Source organism: Bos javanicus, chromosome 7 (assembly GCF_032452875.1).
Source record: "Bos javanicus breed banteng chromosome 7, ARS-OSU_banteng_1.0, whole genome shotgun sequence".
Classification (NCBI taxonomy): domain Eukaryota; kingdom Metazoa; phylum Chordata; class Mammalia; order Artiodactyla; family Bovidae; genus Bos; species Bos javanicus.
Window position 1 is genome coordinate 43985047 of NC_083874.1, and position 27345 is coordinate 44012391.

General features: G+C 36.6%; 1 protein-coding gene across 3 annotated transcripts in view; it reads right to left on the reverse strand.

Annotated features, from left to right (window-relative positions):
* Positions 1–27345, reverse strand: part of AFF4 (ALF transcription elongation factor 4) — an 84834-nt gene that overhangs the window by 14421 nt on the left and 43068 nt on the right. For all 3 annotated transcript variants that reach the window (XM_061423477.1, XM_061423475.1, XM_061423476.1), the window contains 12 exons: positions 17850–17886; positions 16084–16132; positions 13862–13916; positions 13368–13405; positions 12796–12958; positions 11410–12327; positions 8400–8488; positions 7551–7791; positions 1520–1614; positions 869–932; positions 630–766; positions 311–382 (listed from right to left, as the gene is read on the reverse strand). In XM_061423477.1, the coding sequence (XP_061279461.1) occupies positions 311–382; positions 630–766; positions 869–932; positions 1520–1614; positions 7551–7791; positions 8400–8488; positions 11410–12327; positions 12796–12958; positions 13368–13405; positions 13862–13916; positions 16084–16132; positions 17850–17886 (1958 nt within the window). The remainder of the gene's footprint in view (positions 1–310; positions 383–629; positions 767–868; positions 933–1519; positions 1615–7550; positions 7792–8399; positions 8489–11409; positions 12328–12795; positions 12959–13367; positions 13406–13861; positions 13917–16083; positions 16133–17849; positions 17887–27345) is intronic.

Below are 27345 nucleotides of genomic sequence, written 5' to 3' on the forward strand. Positions count from 1 at the left end.
GTACAAAAAAAAAAAAAAAAAAAGTAAACTATAGTCAAATCAAAAAAATAAAAAGCCTAAAAAAGTGATCACTTAATAGAAAGTTCTAATATCATTCTCACTTTACCAAGGCTTTTATTTTGTCAAGAGGGCAATGGAGGAGAGGCTCTCAACAACTAAAAATTTTCACTGGAATTCTGTTGTTTTCTTCTTGACCCATCAAGAATAGATTTATGACTGGGTTATGGAAGGCCGATTCAAGGATAACTTTCAGAAGAACACAGACAGAAACTGCTTTGTCGTCCAGCAGAGGCTAACATACAACACTTACCAAAGCACTGTAAGTCTTTTATCTGCAGCTGTAGCATCTGGTGCCAAGTAATTCTTTAGCTTCATAGTGTATCTGTGAGATAAGAGAAGAAACAAAGGACACAAAATATAATACTTCATCTATTTTATGACCTCCTCAGTCCTCTAAACATTAGAATCAAACTTAAAGACAAAAATACCCACTAGAGTGTCTACTTCTCCTTTTCCAAAGACAATAAAGGATTAAGGATCCTCTTTAGCTATTATTTTATAAATTAGTCCTTTCCAAGAAGGAACAGAGAAATATTATTGCCAATAATGCAGCAAGTTTCCCCACTTACTTGATGAGCTCCACCGTTTCTGAATACATAAGGAATGGGGATTTGGATTCCTGAGCATTTTTCTCTAATGCATTCCCACATTCAATGAAAGATACCACAGCATCAAGATAGTATACAGCTTTCTCAAACCTATCAGACTGAAGAAAGGAGAATAAAGGTAAATGAGAGCCACACTGATGTGCTACGAGAACAAATGAAGATTTAAGTTAATTTGATTAAATATATAAATATTTACATACCAATGCATCTGCATTGTGCTTTAGCTTTTTTGCTTCTTGTAAATAATGGTCTGCTGAATAATTTCTGCAATGTAAATTTTTTATTTTAAGTAAAATGGGAAATATTTTCCTAAGATAATATTAGTGTTATAGCCCTCAGTTTTCATGTCCTCAAGTAAAGAAAATGAGCTATTACTAAACATTTGATTAATTTTTTCCCTGACAAATGTTTCTATTAGGTTAAGAGCATAAATCATTTGAAAGATTGAGAGTAAACAGAACGTAGGTAGGAAAAATAACCTTTATCAAAAGGGAGGGGAAAAAACCCTACGTTACTTACTTATTTGAGACATGAGACAGTCTTTATTTTAAACCTACACTGTTTTACTTAAGAAAGCCTTTAAACAGTAAAGTCAGCAAAGGTGGACCACTGGAAGGTACATTATTCACATTCTCCATGAGAATCATGAAGGTAAATTAAGTTAAAAGGAGCAATACTTGGACTTGAAGGTGCCTTTAAAATTAAAAATCTGAATATTCTGTCACAATATCACAATACAACAATATCACAATACAACCAATTCTTCCGGCCACTGACAGACATTAAAATGAGTTTCTTATACACTGACTAAAATGATTTCTTAAATGCATAAAAAATCTTATTTATCTTACCTGTCATCAAAGGCAAGCTTCGTTCTCCGAGGCTTAGAAGCATCAGGAGTTGGTGCAGATGGAGGACAGTTAGAAGAACTATTTGGAGCTTTTTCCTGACCAGAAAAATAAAAACAAAACTACGTTGAAAATTATGAAATTAAAATTAAACTAGAAGTATTTCTTAGCTCGTGGTTAAAAAGCAAACAAAATTCCATTGTCTGTGGTAGTTAATTCCCTTGTTATAAAAATTTTAAATTTCATAATGTAAATGTCCTTTTTATGGAATGAGCCCATTTTAAATAACCAAGAATATTCTTTATAATATTCAGTTCAGTCAGTCAGTCGTGTCCAACTCTTTGTGACCCCATGAACCACAGCACGCCAGGCCTCCCTGTCCATCATCAACTCCTGGAGTCTACCCAAACCCATGTCCATTGAGCTGGTGATGCCAACCAACCATCTCATCCTCTATCATCCCTTTCTCCCTCCTGCCCTCAATCTTTCCCAGCATCAGGGTCTTTTCAAATGAGTCAGCTCTCCGCATCAGGCGGCCAAAGTATTGGAGTTTCAGCTTCAATATCAGTCCTTCCAATGAACACCCAGGAAAATCCATCTCCTTTAGGATGGACTGGCTGGATCTCCTTGCAGTCCAAGGGACTCTCAAGAGCCTTCTATTAGGGGTCTACTATGTGGGAGGCAATGACACTGACACTTGTAAAAACTTAAGGAATACACAAATCTAGTATCAATATAGCAGTATTACTTCAGACAAAACTTACTGGTAATAACTGGTCAATGAAAACAATTACAATATCTAACATTTACTATGTGCTTACTATTTACTAGGCACTAAGTTAACTAAGTACTTAGTATAATCATTAATCCTTTAACAACCCTATGAAATATGGACTGCTATTCAGTTCAGTTCAGTTCAGTCGCTCAGTTGTGTCCGACTCTTTGCGACCCCATGTATCACAGCACGCCAGGCCTCCCTGTCCATTACCAACTCCCAGAGTTCACTCAGACTCACGTCCATCGAGTCAGTGATGCCATCCAACCATCTCATCCTCTGTCGTCCCCTTCTCCTCCTGCCACCAATCCCTCCCAGCATCAGAGTCTTTTCCAATGAGTCAACTCTTCGCATGAGGTAGCCAAAGTACTAGAGTTTCAGCTTTAGCATCATTCCTTCCAAAGAAATCCCAGGGCTGATCTCCTTCAGAATGGACTGGTTGGATCTCCTTGCAGTCCAAGGGACTCTCAAGAGTCTTCTCCAACACCACACCTCAAAAGCATCAATTCTTCGGCGCTCAGCCTTCTTCACAGTCCAATTCTCACATCCATACATGACCACAGGAAAAACCATAGCCTTGTCTAGACAAACCTTTGTTGGCAAAGTAATGTCTCTGCTTTTGAATATGCTATCTAGGTTGGTCATAACTTTCCTTCCAAGGAGTAAGCGTCTTTTAATTTCATGGCTGCAGTCACCATCTGCAGTGATTTTGGAGCCCACAAAAAATAAAGTCTGACACTGTTTCCACTGTTTCCCCATCTATTTCCCATGAAGTGACGGGACCAGATGACATGATCTTTGTTTTCTGAATGTTGAGCTTTAGGCCAAGTTTTTCACTCTCCACTTTCATTTTCATCAAGAGGCTTTTTAGTTCCTCTTCACTTTCTGCATAAGGGTGGTGTCATCTGCATATCTGAGGTGATTGATATTTCTCCTGGCAATCTTGATTCCAGCTTGTGTTTCTTCCAGTCCAGCATTTCTCATGATGTACTCTGCATATAAGTTAAATAAGCAGGGTGACGATATACAGCCTTGACGTACTCCTTTTCCTATTTGGAACCAGTCTGTTGTTCCATGTCCAGTTCTAACTGTTGCTTTCTGACCTGCATACAAATTTCTCAAGAGGCAGGTCAGGTAGTCTGGTATTCCCATCTCTTTCAGAATTAGGATAGAATAAAAAATAGTCTCAAGGAAGCTGAGCAACTTGCCCAAGTCCAAACAGCTTTTAAGTAGTATTCCTGGAATTTGGGTTTTATGTCAGATCTATCAGATTTCAAAAGCCTAGACACTTTCTTAAATTTTATTCCACCTCCTAACCACATGTCCATTCTGTCTCCTATCAACAGAGACCTTTAACACAAGGGCTATGACCCTGTCCTCCCAACAGCTTCCCCTCCGGTCCTATCTTGAATAAATTGAATACACATTTTTTTCCCATTAAAAAAACCATAAATAAGTAGAATTTCTCCTATGAGTTCATAAATGTCTCAACATTAGAAAACCCAATAATATATATATTTTTATTACTTCTGCTTAAAAGAGACCATGTAACCATTTTTTTTCCTTTTCTTGTAAAAAAGTCCTTTCAAGTTCCACCTATTACAGCTTTCTTCAAGAATGAAAATAAAAGCCCTGAGATTTGAAAAAATACTAAACTCTTTATGGTAAAATCTGCACATTTACCAAATGGCTTCCTGAATACTACTGCAATCTAACATTACTTGGACAGCTTTCCCCCTGTGTTTTATAAACAGATCTATTAAGGTTGGCACAAAAGTAATTGTGGTTCCAGACCATGAATTTTAAATCATTACAACTAGGCTAAACATATCTTTATTAATCAAAATAGGAACCATTACAGTCAATATGTTCTTGCCAATGAGAAATAAGTTAGTCTATTCCTGTAGTGAAAAAATCCATGCTTTGGGATTCCATGAACTCTTGGAAAGCATTTTTTGCATCCTACTGGCTGTGGAAGCAAAAAGTTGTTGAGATGCTTGAAGTGGTAGTTGGTTGGCAAGAGGTAAGGTGAATATAGCAGATGGGGCAAAACTTCGTAGCCCAATTTGTTCAACTTTTGAAGTGTTGGTTGTTCAACGTGCAGTTGGGTGCTGTTGTGGAGAAGAACTGGGCCCTTTCTGTTAACCAATGCTAGCTGCAGGCATTGCAGTTTTTAGTGCATCTCATCAATTTGCTGAGCATACTTCTCAGATGTTAATAGTTTTGCTGGGATTTAGGGAGCTATAGTGGATCAGATGGGCAGCAGACCACTAAACAATGACCATGACTTTTTTTGGGTGCAAGTTTGGCTTTGAGAAGTGCTTTGGAGCTTCTTATCGGGCCAATCACTGCTGCTGGTGGTTGTCGTATAAAATCCACTTTTCATTGCATCTGATTGAGAAATGGTTCTTTGTTGTTGCACAGAAAAAGAGAGGACACTTCAAAATGATGATTTTTTTGATTTTCAGTCAGCTCAAGAGCCACCCACTTATCAAGCTTTTTCTCCTCCATAATTTGCTTCAAACACCAAAAGACTGTAGAATGGTTGACATTGAGTTCTTTGGCAATCTTTTGTGTTGTTGTAAGAGGATCAGCTTCAATGATGGCTCTCAGTCTGTTGTTGTCAACTTCAATGGCTGGCCACTCGCTCATCTTCAAGGTTCTCATCTCCTTCATAAAACTTTTGAACCACCATTGCACTGTATGTTCATTAGCAGTTTCAGGGTCAAATGAATTGTTGATGTTGCGAGTTGTCTCTGCTGCTTTACCACCCATTTTGAACGCAAATAAGAAAATCACTTGAATTTGATTTTTGTCTAACATCATTTCCATAGCATAAAATAAGTTTAAAATGAATAGTAAGTAATAAAAGTCACTAGCAAAAAAACATAAAGTGAGAAGTGTGCATTAAAATAATGTACAACATAATCATATTTATTTACGAATGTATTCCAATAGCAAGTGGCAAATTTCAACAATGCAAAAACCTCAATTATGTTTGCACCAACTTAAATATAAGTGCCTAAGTTTAAATTTATTGAAGGAAAAGTGAAGTTTCTGAAAATAAAGAAAAATTACTGTGTGTGGTAAGAAATGCTCATTAGACTTACTGTGGTTGAGTAAGTTTTTGCAATATATATACATATAGGAAATCATTCTGTTGTATACCTGAAACTAATACAATGTTATATATCAACTTTATCTCAATTAATTAAAAAAACTGGTAGAAAAGGACTAACAAAATATCAGTCAGCATACAGAAGGTGTGAAAATATCATTAATCTAACTGAATTCTACAGGTCGCTGTCTCTAATTCATGTGGAAGACACAGTCTTTTCATTACAAAAATCTACCATATAAGTACGCTGTTTTACAAAGCAACTCAACAAATTTCAAAAGATTACTGCATGCGGATCACTTTCTAGCCCCTTCTACAAGGTAGAAGTACTAATCAAAAGACAACCAGAAAATCTCTGTATGTTTGGAAATTGAGTAACACACTTAAGTATTCTTGAATCAAAAATGGAATCACACAAGAAATTAAAAAACGTTTTGAACTGAGTTATAAAAATATTATATACCAAGTCTTGAAGATGCAGCTAAAGCAGTAATTAGAGGAAAATATATAGTCTAACTGCTTATATTTGAATATTAGAGAAAAAGAGCTTACAATTAATTTTGAAAAACAAGCTTAGTATCCATCTTTAAAAGTTAATAAACAGAACAGCAAAACAAAAAGACATAAGAAAGGAAATCATAAAGAGTATAAGTTAATGATATAGAAAACAAAAATAAACTATAGTGAATAAAGACAAAGAAAGGCTGTTTTTTTGAAAAAAAAACAAGTAAAAGTGATAAGCCTCTGATGAAATTGATGAAAGAAGAGAAAGACGGTACAGAAAACTAAAATTAAAAATAAAAGACAATATAAGAAGCAATATTAAAGATATTAAAAATAAAAGGCTATACTGAACAAAATTTATGCCAACGTATTTCAAAAATTTGGTTATCAGCAAATATCTAGAGAAACAGAAAATAAAAATTATATGTAATTTTGGTTTATCATATTATCTAATTTTATCCAGTAAGTTAAACACTGGATAAAGTGCAAACAAGTGAGACACAAATCCCTGCTTTCAAGAAGCTGACAAGAGTAGAGACATAGACATTGAACTTTACCTATGAGATAACAGAAACCAAATGAGCAGAAGAGCTCACTTAATGAGTGCATTTTAAAAAGAAAGAAAGAAAGAGAGAGAAGAAGTTTAAAAGAAGAAGCATACAGGTCTCAAATCCTACAGTTCAAGGATGGGAAATGGAGAAAGAGCCAGCCAGCAGGTAAACAGAGAACTAGGTCAGGGAAGGAGGCCCACAGAACAGGTTCTTCAAGGACACTATCTAAACTGCTATGGAAGTGGTCCAGCTGGAGAAAAATCCTTTGGTATATCTCAATTTGAGACATTGTTCACAATTTAAATTACCTCAAAATTTAAAAGATTTAATCACCACATTTAATAAGCAGGACTAACTGCCTTTGTCAATTTTTTTCAACTGTTAAACAGTTGCTTATTTTAAGTCACAAATAATAATGCAGTAAATTATATGCTTAAAAATCTAGGTATTTTCTTAATTTTGTCAGGGAGTTTGCTCCTGATCAGATCACTTTAGAAAGCAATGAAAAAACCTGATAAACAAATTCAGGATTAGAGCCTAAGTACCACCTTGAAAAAGCTTCTCTGATCTAGTTATGCACCCACAAACGTTAATATTCCCCTACCTGATGATCATGCTCTAGGGCTAATTCCAGTGCTAGCTCAGCTAAAGAATATTTTTCTTCTTCATGAAGCCAAATGGTTGCTTTAGTACTTAATGTAGTATAACTAGCTTGTAAAATCTAACTAAATACTCCAAAGACAATTTAAAACCATAGACAAGAACCCAATCAGAACAACTGGAGTTATTTACAAATTTGATCATAAACAACTGTTCTTCCATAACCAACTTTTCCAGTTATGGAAAACCAACTTTTCCAATTTCTACCTTAACTAATAATATGTGTGTGTCCAGATGACTTCATTCCTTTCATGGTCTCAGATCATAGCACAAGTTTATTATCAGACTATGACATTTTGAGAGTAAAAATGAACAGATCTGTAAGATTAGTAAGATGTTTACAAAATTTTCAAAGCACAGTTACCTTGGAGAAGTCACATGGCAAGGAGATTTTTTTCAAAAGGCTCAGGTCCCTCAGTGCCTTACCTTGACCTCCTTAGAGCTACTGGAAGTCTTCCCTTCAGTCCTCTTCTGCTTTGATGCGGAGGAACTGTTTTTGCTGCTGGCACTATTTTCCTTGTTGCTGTTATTACTTGACTTTAAGGAAGAAGACTGACTAACAGTCCTCTTCCGAGAGCCATGCTCTGTTTTTGGATCTTTTGAAGGAACAGGCCCAGCAGGAGAAGGCAATAAATCTTTTTCTTTAGAAGCACTCTGTTTAGATGACCTGCCAAACCAAACAAATGCCCTCATTTCTCCACATAGTCATTTAAGAGTGATGGACTTTTCCCATTTGACTTTGCCTGACTTCAAGACAAATTTGTTTTTCCCTGTTTGATTATTAGAACATATGATTTCTATAAAACAAAATAAAACTATAAATTTCAAGAGGGCAGATATCTTCTCCAGTGTTTCCTCCCCATTATGGTTGTATACTCAGTGCCTAAGCCTTGGTCTGCCATACACAAGTATTCAATAAATAGTGACTGAATAAAAGAACAAAAAGAGGAATGGTGAATGAAGATACTAATGCTCAAATGTCTCCTGCAGCTATACCTAAGCTTGCCATCCAGCCTGAAAGTGGTAAAGCTTTACTTTAATTCTTATCCTATGAACACTTCCTATTCTCCTAAAACGAGAGATAAAGTGACTGAATCTTGCTTTTAATCCCAATTAACTAAAAGCAAAACCTCCCACTATTTGGTATATGACTGCGTACAGAAATGTATAACATATACATACTAAATGGAATATTCTAAGAGCATATTAGAAAGTACCCAGCAGCAAATAACACACATAGATCAACACACATGTTAACATGTTTTGCAGACATACTCTTTGTTGCTGGATGGCTTGTGGCCTGCCATATTCTTGTCCTCTGTTTTAGGTTTCTTGCTTTCATTGGCTCGGTTATCATCTTCATTCTGGATGAAAAACAGAGGAAAAAAAGCAGTTAGGTTTTGATTTTTATTCATCTAATTTCAGTTTTCAGTGCTAGTCACCATCAAACAGTTAATCTCTGATATACTTCAGAAAGAAGATAAATGTGAAGTGAAAGAACTCATTTAAACAGTGTTAAATAAATTAGGTTTTTAAGTCTAAGAAGAAGTCTCCTATTTTAGATAAGAAAAGCTGAAATGCTGTAACAGTCTTTTAAATGGCATCTTTTCAGTCTGATGATTTGAGGAGGGGGGATGAGATAATTAAGATACAATTCACATACCATAAAATTCATCTGTGTTGTAAGATTATTTGTCAATATTTTATTTCTTTGTAATGAATGAATATATTCCATTGTATGGGTATACCACATTTTATTTATCCATTCATCATTTGAATTTTTCCTACTTTTCAAGTATAGGTTTTTGTGTGGACAAGTTTTCATTGTTCTTGTGTATATACATAGGAATGAAATTGCTGAGTCATAAGGGAATACTGTCTATTTACTTTTTGAGGAACTGTTAAACTATGTCCCAAAGTGGCTACATTACTTTACATTCCCATAGGCACTGTCGTTCTCCACATCTTCACCAACACTTGTTACTGTCCATCTTTTTGCTTTGAGCCAAGACTAATGATTTTTGAAAAACTTTTTTGCTGAAACAAAAGCTATGGGCCTGTCTATAATTATCAAGCTACTATGCTTGGGGAATTTAAGTTTTCCTATTGATTTAAATATCAGGGCACAAATATTGCAAACATCCTGCCTTACAAAAGAATTTGTTCCCAGACACAAATGATTAAAGTTGGACATGTGAAAACATGAGAAAAAGGAATCCACATCTTTCATTATCTTTGGCTGGTCTCTTTCTCAGTATTATCTGCTTTATCTTCAAGAATAATTTTAACAAAGCAACAAATCTCAAAAACCATCACTGGGAAATACCCTGGTGGTCCAGTGGTTAGGACTCTTTGCTTTCACTGCTGGGGCCTGGGCTCAATCCCTGGTGAGGGAACTAAGATTCTGCAAGTTGTATGGCATTCTGGGGCGGGGGGGTGGGGGGTTGCAAATAATCATCACTAAGTTTCCTGGTGATATACATTTTATAAAATCAAAATTTCATTTACAGGTATTGATATAAAAAAACTTGTGAGGAATATATGCCAATGAAATGTGGGGGAGGTAAGGAGATATGCTTAGTCGCTCAGTTGTGTCCAACTCTTGGCGACCCCACGGGACTGTAGCCCACCAGGCTCCTCTGTCCATGGGATTCTCCAGGCAAGAATACTGGAGTGGGTTGCCATTTCCTTCTCCAACAGAGATATGGAACACTCCTTTTAGAGGAAGGGGATTTTTTTATTACAAGTTAAGTATATTGTAAAATTTTAAACAAGAGTAAAATATACTCAGTATATTATATGTTAAATGTCTGAAAAAGTTTACAAAGATTTGTAATACCTTTTTAAAGATAAAAGAACCATTTTTTTAATTCCATAAGAAACATCTTATTTTTTTAAGGAGCAGAATCTATCATATACAAGCTCTTATTTCATATAATTTCTATGAATTATATAGAATAATATAAAATCCTATAACTAAGTCCACCAATGTGAGGCTGTGGGCTCTAGAATCCAGCAGCCCTAAAGAGTTTACCAGTTGAATAAAGCATCCCTTTACTACAATAATGGAACCTCTTAGCTATAGTACTGAAAGTAGGAAGCTTCAGTTTTCTAGAAATTCAAATTTTAAAAAATCTTCAACTTTTGAAGATGCAAAAAAAAAAGTGTTATTCTCATTTGTCCAGATACATCAGCAACAGCACACAGTACTGTGGTTCCAAGGAAAAAGAGGGAAAACCGCAGGCTCATTTCATTTTAAGAAAACGTTATATTCCTCCTGTCCTCCTACATGAGATTCTCAGGGTCAACTGGGACTGGGATTTTGTTGAGTCCACCTGCTATCCCGTTCACCTGCTCATGTTTTCAATATCTTACAATCGCATTCACACATGTGTATCAAGGGAAATTATACTATTCTGCAATACAAATTAGTAAAATGTACTCTCCTCTAAAGATTTCTCACTAAAGTTGAGAGATCACATTTCTTTCCAAAAAATCTGTCTCTATATGTAAGTTTTTCAGCTCCATTGTATGTCCATTATCTTCCAATCACAGATATCCATGAATTTTCTTATTTCCTGGGTTTAAAAAAAGCTGACCTTAAAAGTATATACCAAGCTTTATCTGTAAATCCAAATTATCTTGGAATTATTTAGGGACGAGAGCTGGTTATGTGCCAGCAGATGTTTTTAATTCTGAACTTGCAGATATGAGTGTCTCAAAAAGCAGAAACGCTGTGGCACAGCTATGTACAATGGATTGGTGAAATCCTTAAGGACATGTTAAAATTGGTGAGTCAATTTACTAGCTGGAATTTGTAATCTAAAACATGTCACTTGGTCTGGATATAAGACAGAAGAAAGTGTTATGAAGTATGACAACCTGGAGAGTACATATCCCAACTAAAGACATTTAAAACCAAAATTTTAAGAATGTTGTAAAGGCCACTTTGCAATCTTTGCTTCGTTCTCACCTCTACACTGGCCAGCACACACTATGAACAGATGCACTGGTTCATTTCTTATCTGAATCAGAAATTCAGATAAGAAATGAACCTTTAATAAAGAATTAGAAACTATAATTCTTTACTAAAGGATACAGGGAGAGGCACGGTGGTCCTCAAGAGACTCTTGTGTCTGTTGCCTCATCAGGGCTTTAGGCTCACCTCTATTTTCCCTCATAGCTATGAATTAACTAGCTAGTTTTTGGCTTAATGAGATTTCCACTGCATTTTAGAGGACGATGTTCACACAACAACAAGAACAATAAAAAACCCATTACAAACCTTATGTTTCCTCTTGCCTTTGTTGGAAACTTTCTCTGAGGCTTGTTTCTGAGCCTCTCTTGTGTGCTTTTCTGGCACATTTTTCTTTTCCCCCTTGGGTGGCTCTGTTTCTTTGTAAGGCTTTCCTGGTATTCTAGTCAAGAGATTCAGGTCAATCTTCACAATAAGTGGATACCTGTCATCAGGCTCACTGAGGGGTGAAAGAAGTTCCTTCTCTTCCATAGGAGAGAACATTCGTTGCCGAAAAAAGCTATCTTCTTCCTCCACTGAGGAGGGTTTAACGGGAGTCCTATTACTCTCAGGGTACTTAGGAGTTTGTGAGGAAGGAGGAAGGCTCTCGCTTTCATCCGAATCTGAGGATGAGGTATCTGTTTCTATAATTTCCCTTGATTTCTGGGAAGATTTACTTGTTGACTTGTATTTCTTTTTCTCTGCTGAAGGTCGAGGGGAAGATTTGGACTCCTTTTTTATATTGGGTTTTCTTGAGCCTTTGGTGGCCGCTTTGTGTCTGCTGGAGGGCATGCTGGTAGCCATGTCTACAGGAGTTTCACTCTCTATCTTCAGGCCTCCACGGGGCTCTTCAGCAGCTGCCTTCTCAGTCTTTTTGGGTTGTTTTTTCCCTACAGTTCTCCTCTGTGCTGTGCTGTCACTCTGGGCAGGAGACTTTTGCCTCCCACGCCCACTTTCTGATCCCTTTTGGACAGTTTTGGAGTCTCGTCCAGGAGTAGCAGAACTTGTTTCTTTAGGACCACCTGGATCTGTGTAGCTATTCCCTGTGCCCTGTTCTCGGCCTTCCTTTTTATAGCCTTGAGATGATGGGATATTACTGTCCACAGAAGAAGCTGGTGATACTTTATGTGGATTTACTTTATTCAGCCAGTTATCAAGTTGCCATTTATTTGTGGGAGGTGGTTCAGGCTGAAAAACAGAGAAAGTATGCTTTTTCAGTACTGAAACTTTCTCCTTTCTTCATAATCTCAAGGAAGAGGAAAAAACACAATGCCTAACACCACAAAAGCATTTGTTTTTCATAGTTCTAACTGAACCAAAGGAAAAGGCTAAAAATAATAATAGCTCTAATCACTTCAAAGAGAACATAAGCTAATTATTATATATATATAGCTTTTAAATATTAAATAGCCCTGTCAGGAATGCATACAGTACATTTAATTCCAGAAAGCAAACAAACAATGTAGAAACCAACAGAGATTTTAAACCACATTTTATCAAGCTACAGTGAATTTATACTATTTAAGACTTCTTTTCACCATAACTAAACAACATGAGTCACCAGGCTGAAACAAAAATAAAGCTCAAAGTAAATACTGGGCATCACCAGGGGCCTTCAGAGTGCCTACAGAAGGGACCCTCTTGGCTCCCTCTCACCTCAGGAGATGCACTCTGGGATGGCTCATTTGCCTCACTGTCACTGGAACTACTTTCACTCTCTGAGTCAGATCCAGAGCTGCTTTCAGATCCACTGTGGCTGCTAGAATCATCCCTGGAGTTATCTGCCCCTTCACTATTATGGTGTGAAGGTTCAGAGTTACTAAAAGAAATAAAAAATATAAATGACCAAAAGATTTTTTTTTTCAGAATGACAACCTGTAAGCATTCAAAGTTGACACTCCACTTTATTTAAAATGTTTACTATTTGTTAAGCTCTTCAAATTCTATGATTCTTAAACTTCATTATAAATGAAATAAATACTTCCTTTTAAAAAGTTTCTGAAATGCAGCATTAGCCACTAGTACTCACCTTTAATAAAAGCTTTACTGGGGTACAAAATACTCTAAAATTCATTTATTTTAAACACACAATTCACAATGATTTTTAGTTAATTTACAGAGTTGTAATAATAATATTTACTTTATAAGGTCAATTACTCTATCACTACACACTGTTATCAGATTGACCCTTCCACTATAAATAAAACAAAAAATAAAAGGATGCCTACCTTCCTGGTGTACTCCTTGGCATTGTCTTATCACAATCCTAAAATTAAAACATGAGAGGAAATCTATAAATGAATAAATAGTACTTTATCTGCTTAATGTGAACAATATGTGAAATCTTAACAGAAAAACTTTCTTCTCTAATATATGCATCAATGGTCACTTAACACTTATGAAATACTGTTTTTACCTGAACAATAACGAATTGCCAGGATAAGATTAAAAGCTGTGTTAATAGTTCTTCTTATCAACAATCTCATGCTTCATGAGGATGTTCTAATATATGCTAAGTAATAAGGAAAAGTCATTTAAAAAAAAAAAAAAGAGAAAAAAGTGGAGGTTTAAAGACAGAGTGGAAAACTGTAATATACCAGTGTCAGAAAAGCAGGAATGAACTTAACTACCTGGATCATAAATGTATTATTCAATTATAATTCTTATAAAATACAATAAAAACAAACACTGTGTGAAACTAGTAAATCCTAAGCAGACACACCTGTTCCCCATCACTGTCTTCACTGCTGCTTAGCTTTAAGTCATCTTTTAACATACTAGAAGGAAAAGACAGAAAGGCTGATTATTTGGGGAATTTCATCATGGCATAGCAGAGCATTAGATATTCTACAATAATTCTAGAAATAATCACCGTGGTAGCCAAATATTTAATTGAAAAATAAAGAAAAGACCCAGTAAGTCTTACTCTGTCTGGTTTGGTTTATATCCAGAGTAAAAAACTGAGAAAGATGAAATTTAACAATTTCAATTTTGGAAGCTCTAACTTTTCCATAAGTAAAATATTCATCTTTGTTTTCTATAAATAAAAGTTACCTGCCACAAACTCCTATACTCACTTCTGTTATCTGTAATTTTTCTCTAATTGCAAATACACAAACTCATTCATTATTAAAACAAATTACCATACTCATACCCAACAGTCCACTAGAGGAATATGACTCTCAAAAAGAAGGAAGATAAAATGAAAGCATCAGCAATTCTCTTTCACTATCCCCAAGGTTTTATGAAGAGATATGTACACTTGGGTAATTGTGAAAACCAGAACACACAAAGTGCTAGTTCGTAAATGCCTTGCTATGAAAGATGAGTGCTCTTTGCAGATGTACAATTTTGGGCAAGAACCTTGGTTATACAAGAGAAATAACCATATATGAATTAAAAATAACTCCAGAGTCCAAATCTTTCTTAATAAAAATTCAAATCAACTGTTTAAAAAACACAAATAAATACTTTAAGTTAACAGTTCCTGGAATTAGTTTTTAAAAGTAAAATTATAGATTTAAATTTTCCTTAAGGCCACAGAATCAAAATCAAAATTAAAAACTGAGTAAGGAATCACAAAACACTCCTTGCCTTTTTATAAGAAAGGAAAAATTAACACAAACCTTAGGGAAAACTAGAAAATGTTTGATTTCTATCACCACTAGTTACATTACCTTTCTTCTCAAAATTTCCTGACAGTCTCCAATCAATGGAAAGGAAATCTTCTTTCACTCCTACTACTACTAATATTGTCCCCTCAAAACTTAATCTGAGTTTCTAAATCTGACCCCAAGTTCAGAGTTTCACATAAATGACCATGTTGATACAAAGTAACCAGATGATTATAGAACTATGAAATCTAAGGATGACCAAATAAGTGGGACAGATAAAAAGGTCTTCTTTTGGTCAAGGTCTCAGTACATCTCTATGACTGATTTCCTATAAAGAAATGTGCTTACTCTGAATTCTCTCAGCCCTTATGATTTAATAATGGCAGGTCAATGAACCTGTTTACACATATGAATATGTCAAAGCTTTTACCATACTGCTTAAGGTACTGGATGCTCTTGTTCCCTCAGAAACCAAAGTAATCTGCACATATATGGTAAGCTCCCATTGGTTTTCTGCACATGAATAAATATAATAAATAGGAATTTACATAATTTGAACTCTTCAACAGTCAGGTGAAATTTCTTGTATTCATGTATTTTCATTCTCACTCAATTCCCACTATGTTCAGCTGAAGAGGCTGAGGTTATCAGTACAGACTGTGGTTATACTGGTTATTCACTTTCTTTAGAATTTTGTTTCAATTACTGAATTAACTTGTGGTCTCAGGAATTCAGTAGTAAGTTCATTCTGTAAGTTGGAATTTATTATCATCCAATATACCACTCTACTACATTTTGATACATATTTCTGGGTCTACCTATAAAATAAAAGTAGGAAAACAACACGGACAGTATGAACTATGCTGCTTTAATATTCTAAATTTTGTGGTCAAATGGAGGGTTTTACTAAGAAGAATCCTGTATTTTTTTTACGTGTTTTTTTGTTTTTTTAAACAAACTAGCATCACAAACACTTCTGAAAGATAAGAAAAAAGTGTAATCATAGAGCAGGGGTATGTAAACTATGGCCCCACAAGCCAAATCTAGGCCTATTTTGTAAAAAGAAAGTTTTAACTGGAACATAACCACACCCATAGTCTCTGGCTGCTTTTATGGTACAACAGCAAAATTGAGTAGTTGAGACAGAAACCATCTGGACCCTAAAGTCTAATAAAATATTTCACTATGTGGTCCTTTACATAAAAGTTTGCCTACCCGTGCCTTAAAAGATTAAACACATATTTCTAAGTGTTCTAGATATCCAGATACTACAAGTTAGATTTTGAGCAAAAAAAAGACAAACATTAAACTTATTAAGCAATAAACTTACGATTTAGACTGGTGTGCATTTGAAGTTTTAGAAGAAGGATTATATCTTTCTGGAGCAAAAAAGAATGCACACATCAGCAACTATAGTATGGCTATTTATATTTTAAAATGTCTATATAACCTCAAAGAAATAAAAACGATGGGATATAATTCTTCATCCATCACATTGGTAACACTTTAATGTACATAATATGAAATATTGGTGGAAACAGGCATGTCACATATTATTGGTAGGACTGTAAATTCATACAATCTTTCTGGAGGGCAATTTGATGATATTATCTTACCAATACTGTAAATGCACATATCCACTGACCTAGCAGTTAAAAGGAAATGAATTTACACTACATCTGGAGGAATACATACACACAAATAAACACTCACACAGTTTATTACAGCATGGTTTGCAACAGCAAAACTGGAAACCAATGCCCATCTACGGGGACTAGATAAATACATTAGGATAGTTTCAACAATATAACACATTTTTGTTTTTAAAAAGAATGAACTAAAGCTTTATACTGATATTAAAAAAAAAAGTGACAGTTAGTTGCTCAGTTGTGTCCGACTCTTCGCGACCCCATGGACTCTAGCCCACCAGGCTCCCCTGTCCATAGGGATTCACCAGGCAAGAATACTGGAGTGGGTTGTCATGCCCTCCTCCAGGGGATCTTCCCAACCCAGATTGGGAAGATCCCAATTGGTTGATTGATTGACCTGGTTGGTTGATTCCCAACCAGGGATCAAATCAACCTGGTTGGTTGATTCCCAACCAGGGATCAAAAACCCAGGTCTCCTGCCTTGCAGGCAGATTCTGTCTGAGCCACCAGGGAAGCCCATACTGATATAAAGACAGTTCTAAAATAAATTAAGTGAAAAACACAGGTAATAAAGAGTAGGTGCAGCTTATGGTCCCATTTGCCAATAGTTAGCTATGGGCAGAGAGAATGGGGGAAGAGGAGTAGAGGTAAGGAGATACTTTTAAAAGATTTTAAGAGAAAATGAATACTTTCTGGCCTACAGGTAGTTATTTACTATGTATCTATAATGCTGGGTCCTTTTTTCCTATCTGTAGCTTTAAGACAGAACAAAGAAATAGTTACATAAGATTTGTTAACCTTAAAAATGGACCTCTGCTTTAAGATCACTAAAGTCAACAAACTAAGGACTAAAAAAGCTCCACATTTTAATCTCTCTAAATAGCTTATTACCAGAGTAAATATATCTGAGAAGTTACTGCTCTTGGAAAAAGAACATTTTTTTTTTTTTTTTTTTTTAGCGAGCTTTATGGTGAAGTCCCAACATTTGCAAGGTTCCTGACCTTACCACTACCAATTCATACAGCCATCAACTCGTGGAACCACAATGAAACTCCCCAAAGCTCTCTTCCCCTCAAGTTCTTCTGAGGCCAAGAGAGTGGAGGTAGACAGGGATTTTGTAGCAGACATCAGACTTTCCTCCCAGCGAAAAAGACCCAGAAAGAATAGAATGGCTCTTGGGGATATGAGGTGGCCATCAAATTGAACTCATGAGCTCTAAACTATTAGTTCAAATACTTAATAAAAATAGCTTATTTTGATACAGAGTGATTTATAATTCTTCATTTTTTAAGCTAAGATTCAGTTCAACCCATTACTAATCATCAGATCATAAATACTGGGATAAGATACACAAAAGAATTATTAAAGAAACATATGATGTGACCACGAGAAATGAATGTGAAATAAACAGCTTAATATAAAAACCAAGAGGAAAAGAAATACTCACTTTGTTCTCCAGGGCCAAAACTGGACTGCTGAGACTCCTGAGAAAAAGAGACATAAAATTATACAGTGACATTAAGACAAAAAGTTTCATTAGAGAAAAATACTTCACATTAAACTACTCAATTCCAACTAATTCAATGGAAGATTCTGTTGAGTTACTAAGAATGCATAAAAGACAAAAGCAAAAACAAAACAAAGACAAACAAAAAAAGAATGCATAAAAGAAAAAAAAAAAAACCAAAAGAATTTAATGATTCCATCTGATCAACTTCACCAATTCAATGGTCAGTAGTAGAGCTTCCCAGAGCTTAATACAGAAAAGTACCAATCTATGTAACAGTCTTTCTTTTATCATTTGTTTTTAGCAGCATCCTTGGCACTCATATCCTAATTTAATTCTTGGTCTTAAGAAAATGTTATTTTTTAAAGAATACTAATAATGATATATTAAAGTGAAAATAGTTATGCAAATTATATATACTCAAAAGATACCCCTATTATGGACTAGTAACCCCTTCACAGTTATTCCCATGTCATTTTACTCCCCCTCCCTGCTCTCAATATCTTATAATTAGCAACCTGAGGAAGAGATTTGCCATACTCATTTTACATACTTCTTTGTAAGCCCTATACTAGCAATGTGTCTGGCACTCAGCAAGCATCAGTAAAAAGAAAGCCAAAATGTCCAGGAAAGAAACTTTTCAAACTCAACTTTCAAGACGAGAACAGCTATTTCACAAGTGCAAGTTGTACATTTTTCTAGGTTAAGTCTGTGGTACACATTGCAGTACACTAAGATCACACAAACATCCCTATTCTCTTCAAAAGCTTACTTAAAAGTATAATCTTCTAAGAATGACAGAATTATCTGTGAAAGAGAAATCCAAACAGTATCAAAGCTAAAATATAGTTTTGCTGTTTAAAAATACTTTAAACCTACATCAACTGTCAACTGATTTTCAACAAGGGTGTGAAGACCATCCAACACAGAGAGAATACTCTTCAACAAAAGATGCTAGGACAAGTGAAGAGTCATACAGAATGAAGTCGGCTCCTTACCACAGACAACCTGGAATAGATCGAAGAGCTAAATCTAAGAGATAAAACTACAAACTCTTAGAAGAAAATGCAGTGCCAAATCTTAATAACCTTGGATTTGGCAAAGGATTCTTATATATGACACCAAAAGCACACGACATGAAAGAAATAGATAAATTGGATTTCATAAAAATTAAGAACTTTTGTGCTTCAAAGGATACCATCAAGAAAGCGAAAAGACAACATACAAACTGGGGAGAAAATATTTGCAAATCATATATCTGATAAGAGACTGGTATCTACAATATATAAAAAGCTGTTATAACTCAATGCTGAAAGTCAAGTAACCCAATGAAAAAACTGGGTAAAGGATCTGACTATACATTTTCCCGAGAAATGTGGCCAGAAAGCATATGAAAAGATGTTTGACTTCATTTGTTATTGGGAGGAAATACAAATCAAATTGACAATGAGATATCATTTCATACCCACTAAGATGACTAGAATCAAAAAGATAGATAACCGTAGTATTGATAAGAATGTGAAGAAACTGAAAGCCTAATGGGAAATACTAAATGGTACATCTAGCTGTTTTGGAAAGCATTCTGGCAGTTCCTCAGATAATTAAACATTAGAGTTACAACATGATCCAGCAATTCTGCCCCAGGTATAACCGAGCGAAATGAAAACATGTCCACACAAAAAATTGTGCCCAAAGGTTTACAGAAGTATTAGTCATAGTAGCCAAAAGCCCAAAACAACCCAAATTTCCATCAGCTGTTGTTGTGTTAGACACTCAGTCATGTCCGACTCTTTGTGACTCTGTAGACTGCAGCCCACCAGGCTCCTCTGTCCCTGGGATTCTTCAGGCAAGAATACTGGAATGGGTTGCCATTTCCTTCTCCAGGGGATCTTCCTGCCCCAGGGATCAAACTTGCACCTCTTGCATCTCCTGCATCACTAGGGAAGCCCTCCATCAGGTGATGAATGTAGAAACAAAATGATATATCTCTAAACAATGGATTATTATTTGACCATAAAAAAGAATGAAGGAACTGATACATGCTACAATGTGGAAGAACCTTGAATATTATGCAAAGAGAAAGAATCCAGTTGCAAGAGATATGCAATATATGATATGATTTCATTTACATGAAATGTCCAGAAAGGGGAAATCAATACAGAGGACATATTGGTTGGGTAGGACTGGGAGGGGAACAGAAGGAAAAAGGTTGATAGCTAAATGGTAGGGAGGTTCCTTTTGAGGTGATAAAAATGTTCTAAACATTAAAAAAAAGTTCTTTTTGGCCATGCCACATGGTTTGTGGGATCTTAGTTCCCAGACCTGGGATTGAATTCGGGCCCTTGTCAGTGAAAATGCAGGGTCCTAAGCATTGGATCACCACAGATTTCCCAAAATGTTTTAAAATTCACTGCTATAATGGCTGCACATATCTATAAACATGCTCAAAACCATTTAACTGTATACTCTGAATGGGTGATTTGCATGATATGTGAATTCTATTTCAACAAAGCTATTCTAAAAAAGTCTTTAAATACATCAGTGACCAAGAGGTCATTCCTGTGAATCTTATTAAAAATGAAAAGAAGGATTTCCCTGGTGGTCCAGTGGCTAGGACTCTGCGCCCCCAATATAGGGGGTCTGGGTTCAATCCCTGGTCAGGGAACTAGATCCTGCATGTCTCAACTATGACCCAGCACAGACAAACAAAACATTTATTTTTTTACATGAAAAGAATTCTCTACCCAGCCTTGAATGACTAATTGTCTTATACTCATTTACCTGGTAAATGGTCTAACAGTTTAATAACCTAAGCTTTTAAGTAGTCTCTTGATTCATTTTTCTCACCTCTGACAATACTCAGTCAGCTAAGTGACCAAAAGCAACTGGAGGGACGTCCCTGGTGGTTCAGTGGTTAAGACTCCATGTTTCCAATGCAGGGGACATGAGTTTCGTCCCTGTTCGGGGAATTAAGATCTTATATGCCACACAGGTGGCCTAAAAAAACACAAAACCTATAAAATAAATAAGCAAATATGACTGGATTCTGTCTAGACCATCTACTTATATGCAACCCCCTCTCCTCTACATCTGTACTGCAAAGACGTAGATTCTCACCTTTCTTCATTTACAATGGTCATCTAATGGATCTTCCTGCAGCCTCTAGTTGACCTTTCTAAAGTCCAAGTCTTAGTATATATCATTAATACTCCCTTATTTTTCACAGAGCGTACAATGGCTCTTCCTTTTTCCTAAAGCTGAAACCCAAACTCCTTGATACACATTCACTCTCATATCTAAGTACTGGAAAAACACAATAAGCAAAAACTGACATGGCCTTTGTCTTCATGGAACTTAATATCAATGAGTATTTTTGCAACTCCTCATGCAAATCAAGATAAAATAGCAACTGTGTTAAGTACAACAAAGGGCAAATGCTTGCACAGTATTATAAAGTAATATAAAAATAACAATTATATTATTATTAGGTGTGTGTGCATGCATGTGTACATGAGAAACAAACATACAGATACACATACACACATACACCCCTGACCAAGAAAATGAGCAAAGGATTTCCTGAGTAGGTACTGCTCAGGAGGAAATTTGAAGGATATGTAGGAAGTAGACTGGGAAAGAATGAGAAACATAAGTGTTCAGGGTAGACAGAAAAGCATGTGTAAAGGCAAGAAAAAATAAGAGCATAGCTAGTATAAAGAACTTCTAGGCAGCCCATGAGAGGAAAAGGTATAGAAGGAAGAGGGTTAAGAAATTAAACTCAGGACCAGAGAGGCTAAATCACATAGCTGATTTTTATAACCATATTAAAGATTTGTGTGTGTGTGTGTGTGTGTGTGTGTGTGTGTGCAGTTTACTACGCTGAAGAATTATCCGAGTACATCTGCATACTGTGATGATTACTTTGGCTATTAAGTAGAGAACAGCTTTGAGAAATCTAGAGTGGAAGTAGATATTTTTGTCAGGAGATGACTTCAGTGGTGCAAATATGAGATGACCACAGCTTAAAGATACTGGTCTCCAAGCTTTTTTGATCATGTACTCCCCACCACTAAGACATTTTTGCATTTGTATCTCCCAAATATGTGTGTGCTCAGTTGCTCCTGACTTTTGTGGCCCATCAAGCTTCTCTGTCCATGGAATTTTCTAGGCAAGAATATTGAAATGGGTTGCCATTTGCATTATTAACTAGTATATATTATGCAAGACCAAAATATTAAAAATTTAAAGGGCTCGGATAAAATAATAGAGTAATTTTTAAATTGTATTTATCAATGGCAACAATGCTTTCCTTACATACACACAAAAGTACAGTCTGACACTAAAACTGGTTTGATAATTGTTCCACTGGGTATCACAAAGATACAGCTAGACAAATGGAAGAGATGCTATACTGACTAAATCATGATACCAAAATTTCAATCTTGCAGATTAATATGCAAAAGTTTCTGTTGAAATTTAGCTAATAAATTTCCAATGGTCACTGACACAAAACAATTTCTCAAGAAAATAAAAGGTTATGGTTTAGTATTTTTAGGAAATGGGTTCAAAACTCACTGAAGTTAGAAAATTCCGTTTCCAAGTCTTTAAAGCTTGCACATATGACAATCATCACAGTTTTTAACAACAATAAAAAATACAGGATTTCCCTGGTGGTTCAGTGGTTAAGAATCCACCTGCCAAGGCAGGTGGCCCAGGTTTGATCCTTTGTCCAGGAAGATTTCACATGCAACGTAAGCCCCTATATCCTAGAGTCTGTGCTCCGCAAAAAGAGAAGCCACAGCAATATAATGAGAAATCCATGCACCACAACTAGAGAAAGTCTGTGTGCAGCAACAAAGACCTAGAGCAGCTATAAATAAATAACAATGGAAATACATAGTGATGACATTATTTTTAAAACACTGCCTTCCTAACTTGAGGCAGTTACTTTTTCATTCATTGTTAGGACATCACTTTTATTCTAAGAAGAGGGTTTAATTTATTATTTTATTTTATTTTTTTTTTGGTTTAATTTATTATTATCATTTTAAATATGCTATGAAAAGATCTGATCTATTTGGGACTTACATGTGAAAGAGAGGGAGGGGAAAGGGAAAAAGGAAGGATGGAGGGAAGGAGAAGAGGGAGGGAGGGACAGAAAGGAAGGGAAAGTGAAAGTGAAGTCATTCAGTCGTGTCCGACTCTTTGCAACCCCATGGACTATAGCCCACCAGAGTCCTCCATCCACGGAATTTTCTAGGCAAGAGTACTGGAGTGGGTTGCCATTTCCTTCTCCAGGGGATCTTCCTGACCCAGGGACTAAACCTGGGTCATTGCAGGTAGATGCTTTACCGTCTGAGCCACCAGGGATGTATCTAAATCACTTTTAAGTGCACCAACTCTTACTGTCATTAAACAAATAATCAGTGACCTTCTGGGTTAATATAAAAAGTATTTGGGAGTGCCACATCGGTTCTCCATGAAGGAAGGGGGAGGAGAAATTATCTATACGTTAAGACTTAACTTTTCTCTGTTATATCTTTCTTTGAGTGGTACACACACAAAAATAGATTTTCAAGTATTTTATAACTGAAGTTACCAGGAGCCTGGTAGCTCAGATGGTAAAGAATATGCTTGCAATGCAGAAGACCCAGGTTTGATCCCTGGGTCGGGAAGATTCCCTGGAGGAGGAAACGGCAACTCACTACAGTATTCTTGCCTGCAGAATTCCATGGACAGAGGAGCCTGCGGGCTACAATCCATGGGGTCTCAAAGAGTCAGACACCACTAAGGGACTAACACACACACACCTAACTGAAAAGAGAGGCAAACAATATCTTAAATTGATACTAGTACTAGAAGCACCTACACTTTCATTCATCTATATAGAGCTAACTTTGTACACTGCATGATTTATTCTAATACTTGATTCTTAAATCTTTAGTTTTGCTTTCTAAGTCTGTTTCAATAGTGTTTCCTGACAAAGGAATGCGTTTTAGTCTGTTTTCTCTGTGCTCTCTTTGTACTGGATTTCAGTCATTTTCTTTGCAATAAAAAGACCAAGTTTTTAAACAAAGGGACAACACTGGGAGAAACAACAGAAGAAGTTTTTAATAAAATTTTATTAGACTTATGTTAAAGGTTGTACTGCTGCTGCTGCTATTAAGTCGCTTCAGTCATGTCCGACTCTGTGCGACCCCATAGACGGCAGCCCACCAGGCTCCCCCGTCCCTGGGATTCTCCAGGCAAGAACACTGGAGTGGGTTGCCATTGCCTTCTCCAATGCATGAAAGTGAAAAGTGAAAGTGAAGTCACTCAGTTGTGTCCTACTCTTCGCGACCCCATGGACTGCAGCCTACCAGGCTCCTCCATCCATGGGATTTTCCAGGCAAGAGTACTGGAGTGGGGTGCCATCGCCTTCTCCAAAAGGTTGTACTGAATACCACATAATTCAAAATGTCACTAACAAATTATGATGCTTTCATCATTTTATCAGTTACTATCTCAAGGTATATGCTATATACACCAAAAGCAAGATAAATGATAAAAATGCATGTCAAATTACTGCTGATAATCTGGATTTTTTCTTATTTTTTCTGCTTATGGCATCTTTGTTTCTACTATGCAGTGGCAGATAAAGAGCTCATATATGGAGAAGGACAATCTCAACTTTGCCATTTACTTGTTTGGTCAGAAAAGGATTTGTGTGTTATTTTCTTTTGATAGTTTCACTGCAGATATGTCTTTTAAGCCATTTGTGCATTGGTGAAGATTAGCTGAATTAAAATCAGTTAACACAATTCATATAATCTTAACAAAGCACACTTAAAACTGTAATATGCCGCAGCTAGGAAGAACAAATGAACAAGAATAACTATCAACTTTTCCATATTGAAAAGACCTAAACTTCTCTTTGGATACCTCACATACCAAACATAAAATGTGATCATAAAATGTGAGGGTTTGATTCCTGTTCAGGGAACTTAAGATCCAGCATGTCCCGTGGTGGGGCCAAAAAAAAAGCAAAACCCTATAAAAGCAACCTAGCCAAAGCAACAATGAGTAAGTAGCTAACTGAGCTGTTTCAGAAAAATAAAAAATCTAAACACAGTTCAGTTCAGTTTGGTCGTGTCCAACTCTTTGTGACCCCATGGACTGTGTAGCAGGCCAGGTTTCCCTGTCCATCACCAACACCTGAAGCTTGATCAAACTGTCCATCAAGTCGGTGATGCCATCCAACCATCTCATCCTCTGTCATCCCCTTCTCCCCCTGGCTTCAATCCTTCCCATATCAGGGTCTTTTCTAATGAGTCTGTTTTTTTCATGAGGTGGCTGAAGTACTGGTGCTTCAGCATCAGTCTTTCCAATGAATATTCAGGACTGATTTCCTTTAGGATGGACTGGTTGGATATCCCTACAGTCCATGGGAATCTCAAGAGTCTTCTCCAATACCACAGTTGAAAAGCATCAATTCTTCAGTGCTCAGCTTTCTTTATGGCCCAACTCTTTGACCCATACATGACTACTGGAAAACCACAGCTTTGACTAGGTGGGCCTTTGTTGGTAAAATAATGTCTCTGCTTTTTAATATGCTGTCTAGGTTGGTCATAGCTTTTCTTCCAAGGAGCAAGCGTCTTTCAATTTCATGGCTGTAGTCACCATCTGCAGTAATTTTGGAACCCAAGAAAATAAAGTCTCTCACCGTTCCCATTGTTTTCATTGTTTACTCAGGTAAACAGAGTTACCTGAGTATATATTAATATATCTAAATTCAGTCAATAAACATTTACCGAATAGCTATTATGTGCCAGAAATTATTCTATTGGTACCATCTAAATGGCTCAGTGGTATATCTACAGCACCAAGAACACTGCCAGGGATTGTTCAAAACATACAGTTGAATATGAGTAAAGGTAGTCAAAAGCTTTAGTTCACTTCAAACTATTACTGGAAAATCTACCAACTTATCCCTAAGCACACTCATTCACTCTGCTTTCCCTCCTGTGAAAAAGAATGACATAATTGTGCTCTGTGTGTGCATGCTCAGGCACTTCAGTTGTGTCCAACTCTTTGTGACCATACGGACACTATATAGCCCACCAGGCTCCTCTGTCCATGGGATGTTCCAGGCAAGAATACTGGAGTTGGTCGCCATGCTGTCCTCCAGGGCATCGTCCTGACTCAGGGACCTCCTGAATTGCAGGTGGATTTTTTCCCTTCTGAGCCAGCTGGGAAGTTCTAATTGCGCTCCAAGGCAAATATTCTCTATGCTATGCTATGTTATGCTAAGTCACTGCGGTCGTGTCCAACTCTGTGTGACCCCATAGACGGCAGCCACCAGGCTCCCCCGTCCCTGGGATTCTCCAGGCAAGAACACTGGAGTGGGTTGCTATTTCCTTCTCCAATGCATGAAAGTGAAAAGTGAAAGCGAAGTCGCTCAGTCATGTCCGACTCTTTGTGACCCCATGGACTGCAGCCTACCAGGCTCCTCCATCCATGGGATTTTCCAGGCAAGAGTACTGGAGTCGGGTGCCACTGCCTTCTCTTGGGCACAAATTTCAATTCCTCTTGTGAAGATTTCCTAAAATTACCTTCTTTCTTTCCCACTTATCGCTTGCTTTTCCTATTTTTAACAAAATCACTTTCATCAGCATATAAATATGATAAAATGCCCCCATCTTATAAAAAGTACTCCCCAGGCAATATCATCATACCTTTTTTTGGCACCACCACATTTCTCTGCTCCCTTCTACACAAAATAAAATCTCCGTTTATATAATCACTGCCTTTAATACCTTTTTAGCCCACTGCAACCTTCTCTTGCCCTCATCTTTGTAACTAAAAATGTCACCAATAAAGAATACATTCTCAAAATTTCCCTGGTGGTCCAGAGGTTCAGAATCCCCCTTGCAAAGCAGTGGACATGGGTTCAATCCCTGGTCAGGGAACTAAGATCCCTCATGCTGCATGGCAACTAAGCCAACTGAGCCCATGTGCTGCAACTACTAGCCCCCCACTCCCACCACAATTAAGAGAGTCCAAGCACTGCATGTTGAAACAAAGGTCCCATGTGCCACAACTAAGACCAGATGCAGTCAAATGAATAAAAATTTAAAAAAGAATACTCTGTCAAATACTATATGATATCACTTACATGTAAATGCTAAAGCATGACACAAATGAACTTATCTGTGAAACAGGAACCAAATCACAGACATAAAGAACAGCATTGTGGTTGCCAAGGGGGAGGGGGCAGGAGAGGGATGGACTGGGAGTTTGGGATTAGCAGATACAAACTATTATAAACAGAATGGATAAACAACAAGGTCCTACTGTATAGCATAGGGAACTATATTCAATATCACATGATAAACCATATGGAAAAGAATATGAAGATGAATGTATATAAAACTGAATCACTTTGAACTGTAGCCCA